Genomic DNA, 22365 nt, shown 5'->3' with positions numbered 1-22365 from the left:
TCCCAAAAAGTTTTGCTATTCTTAATAGGCCTCTCTTAACATTATCATGGGGTGACAAAGCCCCCAAACCAATCAAAAAGGCTGCGTAATCAACCTGAGGCACTCGACTTAGTCATGTACTTGTGTAATTACTTTTTTGCATTTGTTCCTTCTTCCTTTATACCCTTCATTCTGCCAATCATTTAGAATGCTTAATGATTTTATCACTACAGGGTGTCAATAAAGTTGCTGGTTCTTCTTGCGGATGAGGAGAATGGATTTTGGAGTTGGTATGGATTATGGTGTAAAAGACGTCTAAATTAGGAAAAGGTGATTGGAGCAACAGGAACGTGCCTCATCCCAAAGACATATTTGCATCCACTGAAGCAGGATCCAAGTGAGACCTTAGCAGAGCCATCGTTTAATTTAATTTTGGCTGTGGATAATCATGAATTGGGTGTTGAGTGTTCGCATTACCTACACTCACAGATTTGAGGAGTAATGCTTCCGTCAATTGAACAGAGAAGCCCACCAGCAACAATATCAACGACAACGAATAAATGGCGTACTGATTTTCAATTTTGACGAAAGCAGCATGAAAAAATTTAGGAAATCTTTACCTTTTATTCCAACTTTACTGCATCGAAGCTCAAGATAAAATGATGCTATAAAACAGTTTCCCCAAAATCAAATGATGAAACCGAAAAGTACTGATTGATGTTTGGACATCGAGGGAGGAAAGGCGAGGTGATGGAAAGGGCTGACAGAGTGAAAGTAAGGCGATTTTGGCCGATAAGATGGACGTAAAATACTGGGCGATCATGACCCTTTTTAGGGTTTAGGCTTCTTGCCCTTGTTCTTATCCTTGTCTTTATCTTTGTCATTCTCGTCCTCATCCTCTTCCTCTTCAAACTCCTCTGGACAGACTTGTCCATAAAGCGCAAGTGTGCCCGCTGCCATTTGGTTCTACAAGGAGCAATGAAAAAGGTAGAACGAGGGCATCACTTGTAAATGGCTAACAGAAGAGGGGAGAGGGCGTTACTTACCCCATCACAGCAGACTAACTCAGTGCCGTGAGCTCCATATTGTCTAGCCAGTCGACTGGCTGTGAACACATCGGTTTCGCCCGATCCTCCGGTTCGGTTCTCTACTCCCAATCCGGCTATGCCCATTTTCCAGTTTCCACCTCTCAAATAAGGCATAATCTACAGGTAAGCAGATGAGACGATACACGGGAAGCTACCCTATCCGTCAGATAGGTGACAGAACTGGGGTCACGAACATCGTAGACACAGAGAAGGAGATCCCCGTTTGTAGCATTTATTCTACCATCCTCATCACTCCCACGGGTGGGATCAATGTACACAATATATTTTTCCGTAGTACAAGACAAGTTATTTACCTATCGAGGAGAGATAGAGAGAGAAATGTCGGGCTGAAGGCAACCCATTATTTGCTTACCTGTCTCAGGTACAAATCTACAACTCTGGACAGACCGCACACGCATACATGGATGTTTTTAGTCTCACGCTCCTTCTTCTTCGGCTTCTTGTCACCCGCGTTATTCTGGCCCCCTTTGTTGGCATTTTTATCCGGTTTCTTTTTGGGATCCTTGTTGTTCTTCAATGGCATGGGAAATAACTGATCTAGTCACAACAAAGTGAAAAACACCATTTTATAGCTCATCTCAGGTGACACCTGAGTGACAGGCCAATCAATCCTCTGATTGGTCATTTGGTGAGTACTGTGTTTTCATCAAGTCTTTCTTGTCCGCACATGAAGGTGACTTACCCTAATAAAGGCGCCACCCCCATCTCCTCCCCATTAGACAGAGAGTTTATTTGTCTCTCTTACCCACAATTAAAAATAGGGCAAAGAGTTGTCCGTCTGTTTTGCTTTGCCTGAGGTGAGCACACTCTTCTCACGGATTTTATTGTAATTGCTTATTTTTATTTTTACACTCCTCCCCTCTTTAATGTTCTTCTCCATTTTATGAGTTTATGTGCTTCCAGTCCTTCATATTTCATCTACGGCACTTCCTTCCCTTCCCTCTCGTATCGTGCTTCTTTCAGATATGCCACGATTTCGCGGTAATAACGGACTAGGAGAAGGAGCAGGGGAGGTTCAAAGAACTCCTCATTTTGCTCTTAAAATCCACTTATCATTTGCCCTAGAAGTAGAAATGAAGAAAGGAAATGCGACAGAGGAGGGGGAGGGGGGAGGAAAGAGTGAGTGACAGCGGACAGGCCAATCTGAAGTGGCCGCCACTTTTCCGTGCTCGAGAATTCAAACAAAGAGAGTAAATATTGCCTTTGATGCTGTATCACCAAATGATGGCAGCAGAGAATGCAAAGGGATTAGCTGGGATGGAAGGACAGCCAAAATGGACTTCCGGGGAGGGGAGAAAAAACCACGAGGACGTTATTTCTTCTTCTCCTTTTTGGGTTTCTCCTTCTTTGCTTTGCCCTTCTTCTCCTTTTTCGTCTTCTTGCCATCGTCTTCTTTCACCTCCTCTGCCTTTTCAGTGGGTTTGGTGAACATTGTTGGATTTGCAGCAGCGTAGAGAGAAAACGCTCCTGCTGCCAACTGTTTCTAAAAAGGTGGTAAAAAATTGCCTCATAAAATAATCCTTTGTTGGGAAAATGGGACTAGTAGGATGGAGAGAGGACTGCTTACTCCATCGCAGTAGATGAGCTCAGTCCCCTTGCATCTAAACTGCCTGGTAAGTAGGCCGGCTGTATCAATACTGACGCCATCTTGACCTCCGCGACTTCTATACTCAAGCCCTAGACCAGCCACCGCCATCACCTTATTCAAGGCCCTCACATTTGGCAAAATCTAGCTCAAAATTGATTAAGACAACTCCTTAAAAATCACATTTTTTTGTAAAAATTGGACAGTTTTTGGATCCCGAACGTCGTAGACACAAAGATAGAAGTCAGCATCACCACTGTAGAGCGTGCCATCACTGTCATTTCCGGGGTTGACATTAAAATTCACCTGATATTCATCCACAGCTACATCCAACTCATTTTCCTGCAAGATTAGGCGTCACAGACATCAAGCTTGCCTTTTGTTTAAACATCTCAATGGCATTTGGATGACCACAGACATTCATACTCAAGTTTGTAGCCTTTCTAGCCACTGGTTGCTTCCTCTTCTCCTCCAATTGTGATTCGCCTTTATTTTTCCCCTTCTTATCTTTCTTTGATTTGTCGCCTTTAGATTTCTCTTTGGGTGCCTTTTCCTTTGATGCCTCTTTGTTTTTCATTCCTCGCGCCATCAAAGTGTGTACTACTTGCCCATCAGGTTTGATTGCTTTTTTATAGGTCATTCAACTCCCTTCTGATTGGCAAAGCCCTTGGTTCTTTGATTGGATTTTTTATTTCACCTTATTCTTCTCACCTCTTGTGTGCATGTCCGTGTGACCTAATGCAAAAATTTGGTTGGCTCCGCCTTACTGCTTAATTTTTAAACCCCCGATTTCAGTAGCATGTGACCTATTTTGTGTAACTGCGAGAAAAATGGGCAATTTGATGGCTTCTGTGCCATTTTTTCCTACCTCAACGAATTGAGAGGTGCATTTGCCTATAAGGCTTTGTTTTAATCTAGTATTTTGATGTCTCTTTTAGGTGTAAGGTCTTCCAACACTTCTAACCATTAAACCAAAACACCTCTCCTTACGGGTGTCGCATTTGTTACAAGAAAGGACTCAGAAGGGATTGGCAATATTGGGATGAGTACTTAGGCTCACACTTTTCCCATATTTGCATTCGAGGGAAGCAGAGACAAAGACTGTGGAGTAAAGAGATCCTGTTCCTAAGTCCTGGGGACTACTAGGTCCCTGGAAGTCAAAAAAGAGGGAGAAGAAGAATCGGTTAATACTAGAGAAAGATGGAGGAGGACAGACATGTTGAAGTGAGGTTATTGAAGGGAAAACAAAATCTCCCTTATTACATCTTCTTCCTCCAGTGCTCCTTTTCTTCCTCATCTGGGACTTCATTAACTTCCTTGAACCTCTCCGGACACGCAGCCGCATAAAGTGAGAATATGCCAGCTGCCATTTGTTGCTAGAAGATGGCAAGAAAAGTGGATTAATGACAAAATTTCTGTTTTCAGAGATGAAACGGTGACTACTCACTCCGTCACAGCTGATAAGCTCAGTGCCTCTACATCCGTAGAACCTAGCCAGTTGAGCAGCTGTTCCTATCCCAGTGTCGCCGCATCTACCACCGCCTCGACATTCCAATCCCAATCCAGCAATCGCCATCGTCTTGTTCAACTCTTTGACTTGTGGCAGGACCTTAAAACCGGCATGTTATGCCCCCAAAACTAACGTGCCCTGTATCTGAGGAACTCGACTGTCTCGCGGTCGCAAATATCATAGACACAGAGGATAAGATCGGCTTCTATGCCAAATAATTTACCATTCCGATCATTTCCAGGATCAGCGTAAATCTGCACCTGATACTTATTTACCGCAGCATTCAATTCACCGTTCTGTAAAGAAGGGGGAGGAGAGTTTCGAGGGGATTCACTGCACACATAGACTTACTTTTTGCATTAACAAATTCATAACCTGCGGACTGCCACACACTGTCACATTTAAGCAAAGCTTCTCCCAATTTGACTTCTAGTTTGGAATTCGCATCACCCTGCTTATTTTTACCTACCTTGCGATATTTATCGCTCTTCACCTCCTTCACGAGCTTCTCTCTCCTCAGCATTACGACCACACTATTTGTAACTTACACATTTGTTGCCCCTTTTATATTTTATCCCAATTAATCTGATTGGGAAGATGATTTGCGATCTTTCATTGTCTCCTACTACGAAGTTATGGCAAAATCTTTCGGCGCGCGTCTATCTGTCTGTCTTTTTAGTTTACGAGCAGATACGAATGATCACTGTGGATCGCCTTATTCTAGCAGTGCTTTTTAACCAGGCAGGAAATTTCAGGAAAAAAATAACAAAAAAGGAATTAATTTATTGGTTGGACCAAGCGGCCAGTCAGATTGGGCAACGTGGTCAGTTTCTGATTGGGTGGCCCTGACCAATCAACAGAAGGTATATAGGGCGTGCCCAATTAATAGCCAATCAGAAACATACGATCGAATTGTATACATAATTGCTAAATCGACAGAGGCCTCAGAGAAGTAGCACTCGCTAAGTGTTTTCTACCTGTCGGACTGGAGATCAAATACACCTTTCTGCTCATAGTAGAGAAAGATCGACTCCACTCTCATTGTGTCAAAGTGTAGAAGTACTCTAGGTGACGACCTCAGAACAGACGAATTAGACTATCGCATATCCTTTAATCCGTGTGTAGATCAACAAGCAACTCCTGGTTCCAGTAAGAGACAACGTCACATGCAGCAATAAGTGGGATTGGCATGCAAGTCTGTCCTATTCCTAGTGGAAGACGCCCTTTTCGTCTTTCCCTTCAGACATCCATCAATGTGGCAGCCACGCAGGCAAGTATCTGCGTGAAACTATCTCATGGCCATAGGTGGGAGACATAAATTCAGGAGCAACTACTAATCATGGGAAGCACAGATGGACGGTGCTACTCTCACTCACGGAAGGGCTTCCAGTAAGATCGTGCAGCTAACCGCAAGGATTTTGACTGTGACGGCGGTATATCCACAGAACACAGCCCAAATGCATCAAAGTCATAATGAGCCGCCTATCAAGTAATGTTCTACAAACGACCATTCAATCTGTCCAAACAGTGAGCTTTAGCTTTCACCTACACCACATGTTGACAACTTCTTCCAAGTCGACGCATCCTTGGCGTCAACGAAAACACCTCCGCACTTTGACCTCCAGGATTGTGAGTTCAGTGATGCGCCGAGTTGAAGGCGTGGTTGTAAACAGGGCGCCTAGAATTCTCTGGTCTACAGCATTACATGCGACAATGGCGGAGGCGTTCCTTTACCTCGCCATCAGAGCAACGTGGCGGATGGGAGTGCCGATTCACTATCATCGCTGACGAAGCTTCAGTGGCTACGTCTGTCAAGAATGCGCATATTCTATAGACAGTAGGGAAGACTGCGATGATGAATATACACCTCAGTGGAAGATTTGACCGTGCTAGGCCAATTACACAGAAGGGTGTTGTCAACATCACCCCTGAAGGTGAGATCTCATTCCAAATGACCTACACCAGGCTGGACTCCCAAGAGGAACCTCGATGGTTGGTAATTCTTGGTGCGGACCGGTAATACAAAGAGGCGTAAAAAATGCAGGTGAGGAACCCAGCGAAAGAATAACTACTTGTCTTCCATAAATATATCCCCTCTCTCCCCCAAAGCTAAGGTTTTAGGAACAAACACACACTGACACACACAAAGAGCCTTTCACTCGGTTTTCAGCGATAAGACATTTGACGGCAGTTGAAGTGGAGGCATCAAATATTGTCAACAGGTTGGTAGATTGGAGGATGATACGTAGAAGGAGGAGGAGGAGGAGGAGAAAAAAAACCCAAAATTCTTATTTTTTCTTTACCTTCTTCGTCTTCTCCTGCTTTGACGTCTCCTCCTTACTGTCTTCCTCGGTTCGGTCTACAATTAATTGCCTAATCTCCTTAAATTTCTCCGGACACGTAGCTGTGTAAAGTGAGAATGTGCCTGCTGCCATTTGATGCTAGAAGAAGGCAAAATGGAAGGGGAGAGAACAATCATAGTGGAGAAGAAACCAAAGTGTTATAGAGGGAGGGAGGCGGGGGTGGAGACTACTCACCCCATCACAGCAGATGAGTTCAGTGCCCTTGCATCCATAAAAACTGGCCAATTGTGCAGCCGTGCCTATCTCAGTCTCACCTTTTCCTCCACTGCCCCTACATTCCAAACCCAATCCAGCAATTGCCATCTTCTTGTTCATTGCTTTGACCTCTGGAATGACCTTCAAATAGGTGGTTAAAGCTACTCAAATCAACTCACCTTTTTCTTAAGGAACCCCACTGTCCTGCGATCACAAACGTCGTAGACACACAAAAAGAAGTCAGCTCCTTTGATAACCACTTTACCATTCGAATCATTGCCCGGATTAGCGTCAAGTATCACCTGATACTTGTCTACAGCCACATTCAAGTCACCGTTCTGTCAAAAAAATGTTGTAATGAGACTAAAATTATCACAGACTTGCCTTCTTCATGAATAAATCGACGGCTTGAGGATCACCACACACGGCCACGTACAACCGTATTGTCTCACCACTAGGCTTCTTACTGCGCCCATTTTCTTTGTCACTTTTTCCACCCTTTCCTGACTTCAACTTCTTCTCCATTTTCAATTTCTTTCCCTTTGCCTTCTTCTCTTTCTTCACCATGAGAAAGTTATCACCTCCGACTGCATTAAGTTTATGTCTCCTTTATATAGTCCATCTCACTAACAATGATTGATGGATCTCTAAATTCACTGATTGGTTTTCCTTAATTTCATTCGCACCTTATGTGCGTGTCCGTGTAAGACCCCATGATAGGCCCCTAATTGGATCTACCCTCGTTTGACTCCTATGCTTTTCCTTTAGTCTTTAAGCAGTATGCTGCTATCCATGTTTAACTTGAAATCGAGTAAATTTTATTCAAAAAGCATTTACCTCTCCTCAAAAATGGACGCCTTAATTAATGGAGAATGAGGCGTTTTAATTGGTTAACCTGTCACCCAATCAGAAAGGGAGTTGACGAGTGTCCAACTTAGAAGTCAGACATTTGTGCTCAACCCTGATGGAGTGAAATTAAATGCATTTAAAGGCACTAAAAGGCTCAAATACGATTTTTTAAAGGGGAAGAACACACTTTTTTACTCGTTTTTGCTCCCCTTCATGCCGTAAGAAATTGGCTTGCTTCAATTATAATCCCCGAGGCACCAATTGGAGTTTCTGACCTTGTAAGTATCATTCTGAAGAACGTCTCACCTCAAAAGGTAATGATGGCAACATTATGCTGGGGAAATGCAGTGGGTAGTAGGTTCGTCTAGGTATTTATTGAGAGCATGGTCACATCTTCCACAAAGATGTGTACACGCCGTCTGATCTGTGCTTTCGGTGGCTCTAGTTGCTCCTGACTTTGTGTCTACCACCTCAAGCCACAGAATGATTTCAAGCAGATGCTCGCCTGTGTTGCTGCCATAATGATGGATGTCTGAAGGAGAGCACGATACGTGAGGTGCCCATAGGGAAGAGGATGAACCCTCATTCTGAATCTGGCGTAGGGTGTTGACCTGGTATCTTTGATAGTCTGTCATATATTCTGAGGTTGTCCACTAGACTACTTCAACAGCTTGCAACGTTGCAGACTTTGACACAATGCGAGCAGAGTTGATCTTTCTCCACCAAAAAGTAAAATGCGTATTTTCTCTACTATAACAAGAACAGGCCTCTTTACAAATACTACTTCTCTAAGGTATTAACTGAGTTGACTTTCATGTACACGAATCAAGCAAATGCTTTTGATTGGACATTAATCGCCACACCCTTTGTACCTTCTACTGATTGGTCAAGGCTACGCCCAATTAGAAACTGATCAAGTTGTCCAATCAGATTGTCCACTTTTGCAGAAACAAAAGCCAAAGATTTTTGCTTACAATACTCTACTTGGCCACAACTATTGTGAAACTGCTGAGGTTAATCTTAATCAGTCAAATAGTACTATGAATTGGGTAGATAATCTAAAGACACCACTTTTTAAGCCTTCTCAAAGTTAAATGTCAACTTTTGGAGAGGTTATGGACCACCATGGGATCCATGCAATGGTTCCGTAGGGACTCAATCTTATTCTTTTTAGCTAAAAGTGGTGTATCTCCTCAACTTAGAGTTTGACGTTTCACGTTACGGGCGACCTAATTTTTCAGGCCCTTGTGAGCCTTCAACACTGTCCTAAGTCTCCATAGGAATCACCGATCTTGCAGCTTCAACATTAAGTCCTAACCGCGCCTAGGAATGTTCTAATAAAAGTAAACAAATTGGTTGATTAGACAGCCTGCATTCTCTCTCTTCTCTAGCTATTCAGTAACTGTTCTTTTTATTGAAGCCAATCGAATTGCGTATTGTTGGGCTGAAAGCCCCTGTATTGTGCCAATACCACCCGAGGCACTGTGGCACACATTTGTTACGTGGGTGGCATGTGAAACCCTACCAAGGCTTTTGTCTTCTCTAGTTGCACACGCATAAACTAATCACCGAAGTTAAAAGGCTCCTCTAAAAATTAATGTAAATACCTTTTATAGTAAATTTGAAATCCACCTTCTGTTCCTTCATTTTTAAGAAGGGAAGATGTTGAGGACTTAAACAAAACATTTTTGCTTTAGCTATAGATTTATGCTTCCTAAAATTGGTCAAATAAAGACACTAGGGGGGGAGGTGAGGTGAGGTAACAGGAAGACAGATTAAAAGAACAATTGACAAGCGGAAGGTGTTAAACGGATCAAGAGTGTAAATGAGGGACATAGAAGAGTTTTCAATTCTTCTCTTTCTTTGATTTCTTTCCACTTTTCTTCTTTTTCTTTTCTTCTTCCCCTTCTTCTCCTCCTTCTTTACTGTCTGGGTTAGCGTTAAACTTTTCTGGCATTGTAGCTGCATACAGAGCGAATGTTCCAGCCGCCATTTGTCTCTATTACACATCAAAGGTTAAACAGGGCCATTAATCATGGTAAAGAAGAGGTGGGACCGGAGGTGGAGGAAAGAAGTACTTACTGCATCGCAGGAGACAAGCTCAGTGCCTTTACATCCATATTGTTTAGCCAATGCAGCAGCAGTGCCAACGTCGGCGAGCTCTTTACCTCCACGCGTTCTATACTCCAGTCCCAATCCGGCAACACCAATGGGCCGCTTTAAGCCATTCACCACGTTCATCACCTATAAGCCAGCTAATGAGGCAATTCCCTAGAGGTATACCTTATTCTTGAGGAAATCCACTGATTTGCGATTGCATATGTCGTAGACGCAGAGGAAGAAATCAGCTTCTCCCTCTATCACTCTGCCACTACCATCATTTCCAGGCTCGCTGTTAATAAACACTTGATACTTGTCTATTAAAGTATTCAATTCGGAGTTCTGTAGCGAAAAAGTAATTGAGCCCACAGACAACACAATCACACTTACCTTTCTCGTAAACAATTCTATAGCCTGGGGATCGCCACAAACTGTCACATACAAATGTAAAGTCTTGCGACTTGAATTCTTCTCGTGGGAGCTACTCTTGTCCTGTTTTTCCTTCTTTGACTTCTCCTTCTTTGGCATTTGAAATGAACTACCTGACCTTTAGAGAGCCAAGTGCTCTACTTTATAGGTCAATAAACTTGCTTTCCGATTGGCAAATCATGCACCTTTCTAATTGGTATTTTGCTTCTTTTGCTCGCATTTTGTATGTGTGTATGTCCACATACTAGTGACATGAGTTGATTGGATGTCTACTTGCCTCTCCTATCAGGCGCATGTGTTCATTATGCCGGCAAAATTGTTGAAAAGGTTGCACAAATTTCTAGTCCCTTCCCTCTAGTCCGATGCAACACTCCCATTGGGTACTGGACCCACTCTGCGATTGGTCACTTTCTTGGCCAATCAAAAGATAATGCCCAAATTTATGCTATTCGAGTTATAAATTTTGACCAAAATTGCAAAACCTCTCTAAATGGGTCATTTTTTAATTAAAATTTGATTGCATCATGTTGTGTTGTTAAATGAGATTAACTAAAACAATTCCTCGGGAGCGTGCGCCTAGCTGTAAATAACTACGTGTCCATCAATGTCACATTTTAACCGCGTATGTTTCTTTTAGGCATAAGAGAGAAGTAAGGTGTTCCATTACTACTGTCGATCAAAAAATATGGAAGAGATATGACAGCAAGGACTGGTTCTGGTGTAACCCTCTGCCTGGCCACGTCCCTCTGGAAAGCCCTCTCCAAGCAAGAAGCGATGTTTTGGAGATCTTGTAGGGATTTATGTGTAAGAATACATAATACATATATATAAGGTACCGGTGATAAATCTCAAGTGATGCCCACAAAGCGGTCTTTAAGATAAAAATCGAAAAAGTGGGCAAGTGATAAGCCTCTTGAAAAGAAGTTTTGAAGTGCGCCACTTGGAGCAGCAAAGAGATGAGTTAATGGTTAGATTGCAGGAATGACAGAATGGCATTACAGGTGGACAAACTGACAGGTACGTTCGAGCGCAGCAGATGGCGGAGGCTGGTGAAGGGTCAGGGGAAGATGATAGGAGTTGACAGTTTACAAATGCTAGATCATTCCTACTACTTCTTCTCTTTCTTCTTCTTTTCCTTCTTATCCTTTTTATCTTTCTTATCCTTCTTGTCTTTCTTATCCTTCTTTTTCTTTTTATCGCCCCCCTCCTCCGTCTTTTCTTCAGTGTCTTTATTGTATTTCTCTGGATTCGATGCTGCGTACAGCGAAAATGTTCCAGCTGCCAGCTGTTCCTACAAAAAGAGGGTAAAAAGCGTGTAAGCACATTAATTTTAGCGGTAGACAAAAAAAACTATCACAAAGGGAGATGGGGGAACTTACACCTTCACAGTAGATTAGCTCGGCACCTCGACACCCGTACTGTTTAGCCAATGAGGAAGCAGTTCCCATATCAGCGAGTTCATCGCGTCCGCCCATTCTATACTCCAGCCCCAATCCAGCAATCGCCATTTTCTTATTCAAATTCTTGACCTCTGGTAAAACCTAGAATGAGATAGGTGAGATTGCAAAGGACCATTTACCTTTGATTTGAGGAAATCAACTGTTTTCCGATTGCGTACATCGTAGACACACAGAAAGAGATCAGCTTCTGTATCAATCACTTGGCCTTCTGCATTGGTGCCAGGATCTGGATCAATGTCTATTTGGTAGCTATCTATCACGGCATTCAAATCGCTGCTCTGTAGGATCCACAAGTGAGGTAAGCAAAAGCAATAAGTGGACTTACCTTTACCATGTACATATCTACGACATCGGGATGCCCACATATTGATACCTCCAGGCGTTGGGTTTCCCGGGTGACCTTCTTGTCACTTCTACTGCTCTTACCCTTATCGTTTTTCTTGTCTTTCTTGTCCTTCTTATCTTTCTTGTCCTTCTTATCTTTCTTCTCTTTCTTCTCCTTTGGTTTTGCCTCCTTCTTCGCCATCTGAATCAAACTGTCTATTCTTTACATGGTGAAAGGCCTTATTTTATAGATAATTCTATTAACTCTCTGATTGGCAAGACACTCAACACTTTGATTGGCTGTCTAGAGAATGAGTGCTCAAATCTTGTGTGCGTCTGACACTTTTATGATCTGATTGGAACTCGGGGTGATTCACAACTTGTGTCATTAGGTTAGAACGCTCCTAATACTTTGAAAGGATTCAAAAGTACCTACCCATAAACTAAATTTGCTTTTCAGCTATTTGGGAACGTTCCTGTTCTTCTATTGGTTGGCCCCTTGTCCAATCAAAAAATTGGGTTTAATATGTGCTTAAAAAACTATCCACGGTCGGAAATTTTGGCTAAATTTTTCCATTGGATATAATGACTTTTAAAGGGATGACTAACTCCTCAATTTGCAAGATTTTCAAGAGTTTAAAAGTGGCATCTTCGACGAATTTACAAGTTGCTTGCAGAGCAGATTAAAGCACAGCATATTATTCATAAGCAGTATCTTTGGTGCTGAGTCTAACAACTAAATTTCATTTGTCCCTTGTACTTCCTTGCCTCAAAGTCTCATTGGCTAATTTGCATCGAACAGAGAAGACACAGCTGGGAAAAGAAAAGAATTTTTTCTCCCAAAAGAAGACGATCAGTTAAGTGAGTCCTGAAACAAAAGTAAGAATATGTCTGGAACCTGAAAAAAAATAAGATGAGCAAAAGATGATGGAGTTAAAATTAGCATAACCTTGCCAGTCACTCTGCGTACTAATCAATGCCATAGTAATAAAGCACTTATCAATCAAGGTGTACCTACCGTTTGCACGGTGTTTTGCGTAGAGTTTAAAATTATTGGATTCTAAGTTTAAGAGAAATAACTTAAAAATGAACGGTCAATGTAAGTAAAGGCTTTTTTCTATTAAGACACTTCATTTGTGAAGTAGGACCAATACGGAGGGTGATATTAGCTTAGCAAACTGATAAAACACCTTTAACATTTCGGAGGCAAATTGCCACAACTCTACACAGGGCTTGATTAGAGAATTAAAAACCAGCAGGTGGGAATGATAGAAAAGGGATGTGGGCTTTAGTAAAGCTAAAACAAAGTTCGCTTTTTCCAATGGGTAATTTACAGGATGCAGTGACTAGAAACGCTACTGATTTAAAATAAGTAGGAACTTTGTCGAGTTATATCAAAATTAAAATTTCACTTACTGGCTCCAAGTTGATTACATAAATCAACTGACGTTCAACTCTTGCAAGACCTCTCTCCTAGCATTGCACAGCTGTTTAAAACTATTTACCGCCCAATTCGACTTATTGCCCAATACGTGTTGCTCTGATATCAGTATTGCTATCCTCTGCGATCCGATTGGTTTGACAGCCTGCCTGTTGGTCTTCTTCTCGTCTTTGTGTACCTTTTTTGACACGAGAGGACTATGAGCAATGTGACAAACACGGCCTCCTACCTTTCCTTAAATCACAAGACCTCACAACTGACAGTGAAATGTTATCCTTAGTGACATTTCTGAAAAAATTTAACTCCTCGTTTCCCTTGTCGCCTCAATAGCTGAAAATCAAATATTTGGACGCCTTTGCCACAATCGTGGGATGGAGTAGACGCTATTCCTAATTGCTCCGTCTTGCCACTGGCCAAAAATCTCAGCACTCTTGATATGACATTTCGGAGGAAAATTGCAATCTACATCCGTAGAATTGAATTTTGAAGATACCATCTCTCTTCACTACCTTCCAGTCAATGGTTAGCTTCACTATGCTGCCCTCATTCAGAATAGGCATACCTGACTGTTTTGGTTTACCTTTGGTCAGAACCTAACACGGATTGATCCTGACATTTGTTAGTAAGCATTTCGCAAATCTGCATTCCTGTGCGCCAAGGGCAGTCGGCGAAGGCGCCTACTGGCTAATGTCAAGGTCAGGCAACTGCCAATCAAAATTGCATTTACTCCATCGGCCTAAAATAAGGCCTTACGAAAAAGAAAAGTGCATAAATAATCGACAACTCAACTCCAATTTTTCAAGTGTAGGAAGTACATGCTTATGGCGTGGTGAACCACCCCATCACCTATCTATTTTAACGGCAGAATAGCATTTTCAACCAAAAAACTTATATTTTTAGAAACCTAGTTGCTTATCTTTGTTGTAATGCCACGTATCTAACTCGACTGCTGGTTTCACTTCACCGTCAGCAGAGTGCGGCAACGACTTGTGGAAGTAGACCTCCAACGACGTCTCCATCAAAAGTGATCCATGAATTTCACATAAGGTGCGTGTATCCAGAAATAAACCTTTCGGCATCAATAGCACCAGGAATGTATCGTCGGACAATAAATTGCTTAAATGCGACTTTTCCTTCTTAATGTGTGGCAAATAATGCACAACATTTTCCATTTTATCTACATCGGGCTTATAATTTGAAACAATTGCATTTGAAATGGCCTTGGTGTAGGTAAAAGATGCATTTGTGTCCAAAGTCTTGTCAGTGTGATATTTCGCGACTCTTAAAAGCACAGCTGACAGCACCATCGCTGTACATCTTGTTTAGAAATTCTTCTTCAAGATGTGCTGTTGGCAGCAGCATTTGCGTGAGGCCTTTACCAAGGAAACCAATCAGTAGACAAGGTGATGCTGCAAATGTCAGCTTATCATCGAACAAAGCATAAGTTTGAATAATTGGCACAAAATGAGACAGGGTTATTCGAAGTTGTCCAAACGACATGTTGGCCATTGATTGGTTAACAAATTGTTCCAATCGACGTCGAGGAAACCGCAAAGAGGTTCGAATAGGAAGGTGTTCACGAGTAAGCATCTTCTGGCTGCGGGACGCTTTTGACTTGGCACAATTAATTGCGAGCGCTTTGTAAAGACGGCCTTATAGGTGTCCTAATGATAAGTTCTGACACCGCCGATACCCGTCGACACCACATCAGCGGGAATGTTGACTGCCTCCTCCTCCTTCCTTTCAGTCTTACGTCTCTCGGGTCCTCCGATACCCTGTACAGATGCCATTTCTCCAAGTGAAGTGGTATTAACAGTTTATGTTTACTTATTTTTTGACCGATCAACATATTGCGTCCATTGTGGCAAATTTTATCCAATCAGAGCAACACGAAGTGGAACCTGCTACTGGCACCTCTCCGCCACCTGCTTTATGACATGCTACGGCTTAACTCTCCAATCCGTCAACTGGTTGTCTGTTCCACTCATTCCATTTCCCAAAACATCATTAGAGGTCGTACCGATACTGGTGGGTGACAATGCTTTCCGCTGACCCCGTATATTCCTCCAGTAGTCCTATTTATTAGGCCGTCGTCCTTAATCTTGGTGTGCTAGGCGATGATTTGTTTACTACTTGCCAGTATTGGAACAATCTTTAGTAATCAGACGGTATATGCCACTCTTGGTGGAGGAATACCAAGAAGAGGTCATACGTGAGGTTGTTGTGTTTATTTAAATTTGTACGGCTGCACTGCGAACTAACTTGACAACTCCATTCCGATCATTGGTTTGTTTAAATGATCCGAATTAATATTGTGATCAGATGCAAAATAAATAGAAAGAATCCTCTAATACTACTTTCCCACTCGGAGTAATAACATCTGTACTGGGTGTTGGAGGGGCTGAGAGACGTTAGGATGCAGAGGCAAAGGAGAAGGTCACCATCGCTTCTGTCATTGTGGTGGCTACAGGTATTGACAGCTTTGGCACCTATAATCAAGGTACTTAAGAGGCCGACTTCATGAGGTGGTTACAGATAATTCAACCAGGTGAAGAAAATTTCAGAATACACCCCCATTCAAACCTATTATTTGGCCAGAAAATGAGATTCTTCCCTAAATGTTATTTGGAGGGCTCCATATATATCTTTCCTCTTTCGTGCCTTTTATAAAGAGCAGTGGCTATGCAGCATTGTCTTGTCTACTTACGGGTTTCTCTGATACAGGCTTGGCGGCGTATGACAAGGGAAGAGGAATTTATTGATCGCCTGTGATGGAGGCATCATTGAAAGTCTACCTTCGACCATTCTCCCCTACTTCGGTGATGAGGCATATTAAGCGGAAGTGTGGGTAAACTAGTAAAATTTTGAAAAATTCGAAAGGTCAGTGTGAAGTGGGAGATTTAGGCGGTATAAAAGTACTCCTTTACCTTTAGAAGGGAAAGGGATAGGCATAGTTGGCACATATCCTTGCACCTGGCCAGAAAAAAACATCCATTCCTTAATAAAAAAAAGCCTTGATTTTATTTTTAGGCATTTTTATCTTATGGATAAGACTATTACCGGGTCCCGTGATGAAGCTTAGTTAGCAATGGCATTCGCTCGACCTTGGCATTAGCCAATGGGCGTCTCCGGCGGCCGCCCGTCACGTAGGCAAATTCGGATTTGCTAGACCCTCATTTAAGAAGAGGAAGGCTGTCCGCGGATGCCGCATCAAAACCCAATGAAGAAGTCAAGGAATACCTAAACTAATTGTCTAGTTGTATGCTCGTTTATTTGAGTGACTGATACTCATTTAAGTAATAATGGCATTTACAACCTTAGCAAATTTCATTTTTTGCAGGTCCACCAAGAGATGAGGATTCTTAAGTTAGACTGTCTTTAACACTTATATCATCATTTGGTTTGTATGCGTTGAGGAAGTACTCAAGGAATTCGCCAGCATTAATTCGTGTAGAATTGACAAAATTTTGCTTACCGATTCGGATCTTCTTATCAGCCTGCCTGGGAAAATAAGGGGGTCATCCTTTTAATTTCGTGTTCTATAACAATTCAATGGCTATGTAAGACAAAACATGGCAAAAAGATGAGTATGTTCACTTTGATATCTGAAATTTTCTCCTCAATAAGGTCTTTATAATGGGATTTGGGGCCTCGCTTCCTGTGTCGCATCCATGTCTATGAACCGACAATTCGTCTGCCTTCATCGTAGCTGTCTGACGGATTGGCTACTTTGCCTAATAACCTAGACATCCTGCCAGCTGTAACTCTCTGCTCTCTAGGCGAGACAATTTTAAGGGTGACTGCGATCGGTATCCGTAGAGTCAAAATTGGGCGACCCCCCACTAACCACGTTATTTTGACCATGTTAGGAATAACCAAGGCAGCTTTCAAAGATAAGGCTGTCGTAGGCACCTAATACTGCACAGTCTTCCAATCTCGACAAGAATGCGTGGAAGTACATCGAAAACACAGAAAACAGGCATGGAGATGCATATTACATTCCTGACCGCTGCAACGACGACACAGCTAAGTCAAAAGCATTATTCCAACTTGAAGATGAAATAAAGCTTATTTTGGCCACTGTGAGACAACTCAACATATAGTCCAATCTATGCCACTGAGTTTGACTGTTTGAAGAGCGCGGTGTCGGCTACATCACAGAGGTGTGAAAAGACTGCCTTCATCACGGAAAGCAGGGTATGAATGAGTTAACAATTGATAAGTTGAAGAGGGTAGAGGTGGTAATGCTCACACACGTAGATTTGTGTAGCCCACGAACACCCTGTCACCCAACCCCTCCATTTGATTGGAATTTGAAGCTCCCCTTACTACCACTTAGTTGGACAATTTCTGCCGAACTTTGACAATTACAAGAAGATGAGTAAAAAAAGCACTCAATTGGCATTACTCGTTGACTTCTCTGTCGCCAATGGCATAACGTGAAGTAGCGTGATTATTCCAAAGAATTTTCCCTTGTCAGATCAACGAACTGCAATAGTTAATATTCAGGATGTGCACTTGCTACTAACTAAATAATAAGTAACATATTTTAGTGCATAGTCGTTTTGGATGGGAACGTCGATTATTTTGCAAGTTTGCGATACGCAGCCCTCCCAGAGAGATGAGCATTAACTAGGCGTTGAGGCTTCCTCAACCTTCGTTGTAGTTTTTGCATGATCTGTAAATCCACCTCCTCCCTTCTAATAGGAGGTAGCCGCATTCAACCGATCCAGCGATCTTGCATGCAGGACTACAAAACTTTTCTCAGCACCCTCACCATCTTTCTGATCATTAGAGGCCATTATGGTTTGCGGAGAAACTGCGAATACCGATGACGCTTGAGATAGTGACAGCGTCAAGACGGAGGTGTTGGAACATCGAAAGAATGGGAAACTTCTGGAAACTTATAGATGTATTGATGAATGTAGGTTGCAGTCTCGACATGGAGCTGCCAGTCACAGAAATGTTTACAGTACGTACTAAAGTGAGGGGATGTGCTTCTTCCTTTTACTTCTCCCCCAATGCATACAGTCGAGAGGAGAGCAGCTGGTGGATGCGAGGACTGCATTGCCAGAACTGAACAGTCAGTGACTTTACGCCTGACTTAGTAGTTGTTGATATTGTCGATAATACTTTCACCACTCAAATAACCACGCCCTAAATGGCGTGCCACAAGTGACGAACTGTTACCACGCACATCCTTCCACTACGTGATACGTCTGTTTGTCACCCAGAGCTCATCACCCTTGCAGAAGAATTTGTTGCTACATTGAAGACCCCTATGAGGTATCAACTGCGTTGTTCAGTGGACAAGTGCATCGGATTTGGCACTGACCCACTCTGATGTGATTTTTAATATCTAAGGCAATATTACTTCCTTCTCTCACATTGTCCCCACCCAAGATATCACAGTACCATTTTTAATACAAATGTCATCTCGCATTACACTCACAATGTGCTGTTTAGTTAGCCAGTGAGAGGAAGCTGCCAATGGATTTAAAATAAAGACTGCGTTTACGGTGGCAAGAACCCGCCGGGGTGTGCGATGCACGGCGGTTCTCTCACTGCACTGCGCAAATCAAATTATCCAACAACAGAAGGTGATACTTCATGATGTCTAGAGAAGTGTGCCATTCCTACTCATTCCAATGCGGCAGTGGTAGAACTGCGTGCTAAAATTGTCAAGAGAGCGAGTTATCAAACCAGCGACCCATCCATTGCACTTCTTATCCACTTGCAATGAATCCTAAAGGCTTGACCAGGGGTAGAGGAGCACGAGTACTGGAACCGGTGAAACAGACCTCCAGCAAACCAGACGACCACTGCAAGGAATAATTAGAGGAAGAGTTTTGTGAATCAGAAGGGGCTGTTTATTTTTTTTCGCACTTTTGATCAAAATTGTCTCTATCTGACAATTCCTTGTATCCGCTTCTCGTAACTTTTTCTACAACACGGTTCTCGACTGATCATCGGCATCCCCAACCAGAGTATTGTCCTTGCGAAAACTCTGCATCGTGAAGAGGCCAATTCTTACTTCACCGACTTTGTTTTCATCCTCTGTCTATATTGCTCAAAGCATCCAGGCCATCTACTATTATACAGGGATAAAGTTTTCTTACTCAATGGCATATTTGGAAAGTTGAAGTGACCACCTCCAGCTGGGATCCTGTCCTAGCGATTCTCCCTCCTCTGGATTATACTCACTCAATTTATCACATTTTAGCATGTTTTTTGAAAGTCAAGTTAAAGTGTTCACTGGAAACTCGGACTAGCTGTCAATCAAGGGCGAAAGAGAATTGGTCTGATCTCATTCCTCCACGGGCATATGCACCTGACACTTTTGACTGCCATTTTAAGGTGTTAGATAGTGTAGGAGGATCAAATCTATTACACGACAACCAAGAAATCTGACAAAGCAATATGCTTTAATTTGAAGATGGTTTTCTTAAAACCGCGACTTTGCAAGAAGAGACGAGTCAATCTGGACACGACTGTTCACCCCAACATCGTCTCTGATATGACAGAGGTAATAATTCGGTTCTCCTGACAGAGAAATATCTTCAAAATGCCATAAAATGAAACCTTCGATTGCTTGTCTGGAACAGCTATCCAGTCAACAATCAAGCTCATTCGAATAATAATAACAATATAATACCAACAGCGCGCCTATTGGCTGATGTCAAGGTCAGTTTGAGTTCATTACTAAATGGAGTTTATCTAGGGAGCCTGTATTGAAAGCTGATGGAGAAGCAAAGCAAAACAGGAAGACCTAGACGAAAAGACAATGCTAATGTTTATTTTCTCTAAAAGAAGTGCTTACTAATTATTTGGCTTACTACCTAATTCCCCAATCCGTCCTACCGGTAGGTGAGCAGTTGTAGCCAATCTAAAACTTACATTGTCTGGCCTACAGAAGAAGCAAATGCCGCCACAAGTAGACAATACTCCCTCCTCCTCCTCATCCTCCTTTCTTACAGTCTTACGTCTCTCACTTCCTCTAGTTTCTGATACAGATGCCTTTCTACCAAGTGGGTAAATGCTAAGTTTATCATCATGCTCCTAAAAGAAGGTTCTGTGACCTGCATTATTCTGTCTACTTCTTGTAACTCAGGGGTAGGTTATCAGGACTACTTCTAAAATCACACACTGTCCGTATGTACTGCAACATTCAATGGTCTTGAAATTACCGTGAAATCATCCAACGAGGCTTTTAAAATGATGAGATCTTTCCACCTAAGGATGGTGCAGGCTTCAACATTTTAACCATCGGAGACCTTAAGTCTGTCAGGTGTGAGTTGTTAAGGAAGGAATGGCTTTACTTTGAAAATTTCAGCAGAAAGTGGAGGTAAATAGTAAAGAGGAGTAAAGGAGACATTGAGATGTTTCACAGCCACTGATACTTGAAGAACCATTTCTTTTTCATGTTTTAAACTTCCTAAAGTATTCTTTAACGTGTTATTAAACAGAACAGAACAATTTTTGTTGCCCAACTCACAACTCAGAAATTGGCGAATTAAGGAGTGTGGATCTCCTCCCTTTGCATATCCCTCACTCCTTAAAGACTATCTCAAGTTTTCTGTACAAACCTTTACTAAGAATAACCTTTTTCACTTTTTAGTTTACTTTAAGAAGGAGAAAGGTTTATTTGCGATTAACGGAAAGACGACGTGGCGAATTGGGAAGTACAAACAGAGGAAAAAAAGGCTGGTGGAATAATGGGTTGTTTGTCAAAGAGACGAAGCTTTCACTTGGATCGCACTCTCATTGGAGATGCCATAGTCAGTCAACAACCGACGTGGTTCCAATTGAACGTTTTTGTAGTAGAAGGCAATTTTTTACCAAATATATGATTGTGACTTTGATATAACTCTTGTGCTTCTTCCACGGTGCACTTACTTGGAATGGTCATGAGAATGCGACTTCCACTCGCCTCGAAGTAGACCAACATCTTATTCTAACCTCCAGAACTCCCTTCCGTTCGTGGATTAGGCTCCTGATCTCTACTGTCGCTCAGGTAGACACTGTCGCCTTCCACGAGGTTTAAACTATCTGGTGCCTTCTCTGGATCTACTGCTTTGCGTGGCATGATGAAGGTTTGATGCTCTACTGGAATTCCTGTCTTTGCCTCCACACTCTTGCCGATACACTTGAGCGGTTTGGATGGATCCAGCGTCAGCGTGAAAGGATCACCACCCTCCTTCATAAAGTTCACGCTGATCATTCGTTGACAAGGCGTTGGAAGCACCTTCCCTGAAATGTCTTCTGGCTCAGGTGCACGTGCAACCGTAATGCAGGCGTTTTCCATTATCCCGTACTCCTCCAGTCGTCGCAAATCATCCAAGATCCAATGTGAATAGACAAGCGATGCATTGGACAGGTCAGAGGTTTATCGACTAGCTCGCTTGACAATCTCGGCACGCAGTTCTGCCACTGTTGCACTGCAACCGATTGGAATGGTGTAGACTTCCTCTGCCGAAATAACCACTCGTACAGAGATAATGTTCTGATGATTTGGAGGCAGACATAATTCCAGCGAGCCAGAATCTACAATCGCAAATTCTCTAGGCCTTCTCGAGTCTTCGAGGTATACACCTTTGAACGTGAGTATTTGATCCTTCGGTGGGACTCGAAGCGCCTTGGCAATGGCAGCCTTCACTTGCAGCACGGAAGTACCAACTTCGGCTGATAGGGTGAGCAATTCGCTACCGCGGTAGATTATTCGGAGTTGCATGCCACCGTCGTAGGCGCACTGCTTTGGTAAATTTATAATTGCACATTCACGCGCACACACTTCTCTGGGTGCTCATCATCGTGAAGGCGTTTCTTCCATCGAATCAGTTTGCGGCGACCTTCTATTTGCTACGCGAATAGCACAAGTGGTGTGCGATGACAGATGAAATTTGAGCTGTGATGGATAAGGAGGAGGAGGAGGAGGAGGAGGAGGAGGAGGAGGAGGAGGAGGAGGAGGAGGAGGAGGAGGAGGAGGAGGAGGAGGAGGAGGAGGAGGAGGAGAGGAGGAGG

The 22365-nt window shown here is 42.7% G+C and overlaps 7 protein-coding genes across 7 annotated transcripts; all 7 read right to left on the bottom strand. All coding sequences in view use genetic code 11, as the record gives it.

Annotated features, from left to right (window-relative positions):
• Positions 1-810: 810 nt before the first annotated feature.
• EGR_08855 (hypothetical protein) lies at positions 811-1611 on the bottom strand (the record flags this gene model as incomplete). The annotated part of the gene is made up of 4 exons (XM_024498104.1): positions 811-945; positions 1026-1184; positions 1223-1381; positions 1441-1611. 4 exons carry the CDS (start codon positions 1609-1611, stop codon positions 811-813), a joined length of 624 nt encoding a protein of 207 aa, XP_024347506.1.
• A 789-nt stretch (positions 1612-2400) lies between these two features.
• On the bottom strand, positions 2401-3262 carry EGR_08854 (hypothetical protein; the record flags this gene model as incomplete). Its single annotated transcript, XM_024498103.1, is given in 4 exon segments — positions 2401-2571; positions 2656-2817; positions 2857-3015; positions 3035-3262. 4 exon segments carry the CDS (start codon positions 3260-3262, stop codon positions 2401-2403), a joined length of 720 nt encoding a protein of 239 aa, XP_024347505.1.
• A 429-nt stretch (positions 3263-3691) lies between these two features.
• On the bottom strand, positions 3692-7308 carry EGR_08853 (hypothetical protein; the record flags this gene model as incomplete). The annotated part of the gene is made up of 8 exons (XM_024498102.1): positions 3692-3863; positions 3937-4049; positions 4121-4269; positions 4317-4479; positions 6487-6624; positions 6721-6882; positions 6921-7054; positions 7122-7308. The coding sequence occupies 8 exons, from the start codon at positions 7306-7308 to the stop codon at positions 3692-3694; spliced, it is 1218 nt and encodes a 405-aa protein (XP_024347504.1).
• A 2128-nt stretch (positions 7309-9436) lies between these two features.
• On the bottom strand, positions 9437-10218 carry EGR_08852 (hypothetical protein; the record flags this gene model as incomplete). The annotated part of the gene is made up of 4 exons (XM_024498101.1): positions 9437-9589; positions 9673-9834; positions 9874-10032; positions 10081-10218. 4 exons carry the CDS (start codon positions 10216-10218, stop codon positions 9437-9439), a joined length of 612 nt encoding a protein of 203 aa, XP_024347503.1.
• Positions 10219-11227: 1009 nt separating this feature from the next.
• EGR_08851 (hypothetical protein) lies at positions 11228-12105 on the bottom strand (the record flags this gene model as incomplete). Its single annotated transcript, XM_024498100.1, has 4 exons — positions 11228-11410; positions 11499-11660; positions 11699-11857; positions 11905-12105. The coding sequence occupies 4 exons, from the start codon at positions 12103-12105 to the stop codon at positions 11228-11230; spliced, it is 705 nt and encodes a 234-aa protein (XP_024347502.1).
• Positions 12106-21298: 9193 nt separating this feature from the next.
• EGR_08850 (hypothetical protein) lies at positions 21299-21649 on the bottom strand (the record flags this gene model as incomplete). The annotated part of the gene is made up of 1 exon (XM_024498099.1): positions 21299-21649. The coding sequence occupies one exon, from the start codon at positions 21647-21649 to the stop codon at positions 21299-21301; it is 351 nt and encodes a 116-aa protein (XP_024347501.1).
• An 81-nt stretch (positions 21650-21730) lies between these two features.
• Positions 21731-22075, bottom strand: EGR_08849 (hypothetical protein; the record flags this gene model as incomplete). Its single annotated transcript, XM_024498098.1, has 1 exon — positions 21731-22075. The coding sequence occupies one exon, from the start codon at positions 22073-22075 to the stop codon at positions 21731-21733; it is 345 nt and encodes a 114-aa protein (XP_024347500.1).
• Between the last annotated feature and the right edge of the window lie 290 nt (positions 22076-22365).

The sequence above is a fragment of the Echinococcus granulosus genome, assembly GCF_000524195.1.
Source record: "Echinococcus granulosus chromosome Unknown EG_S00121, whole genome shotgun sequence".
Lineage (NCBI taxonomy): Eukaryota > Metazoa > Platyhelminthes > Cestoda > Cyclophyllidea > Taeniidae > Echinococcus > Echinococcus granulosus.
This window is presented reverse-complemented; position numbering and strand designations above follow the sequence as displayed.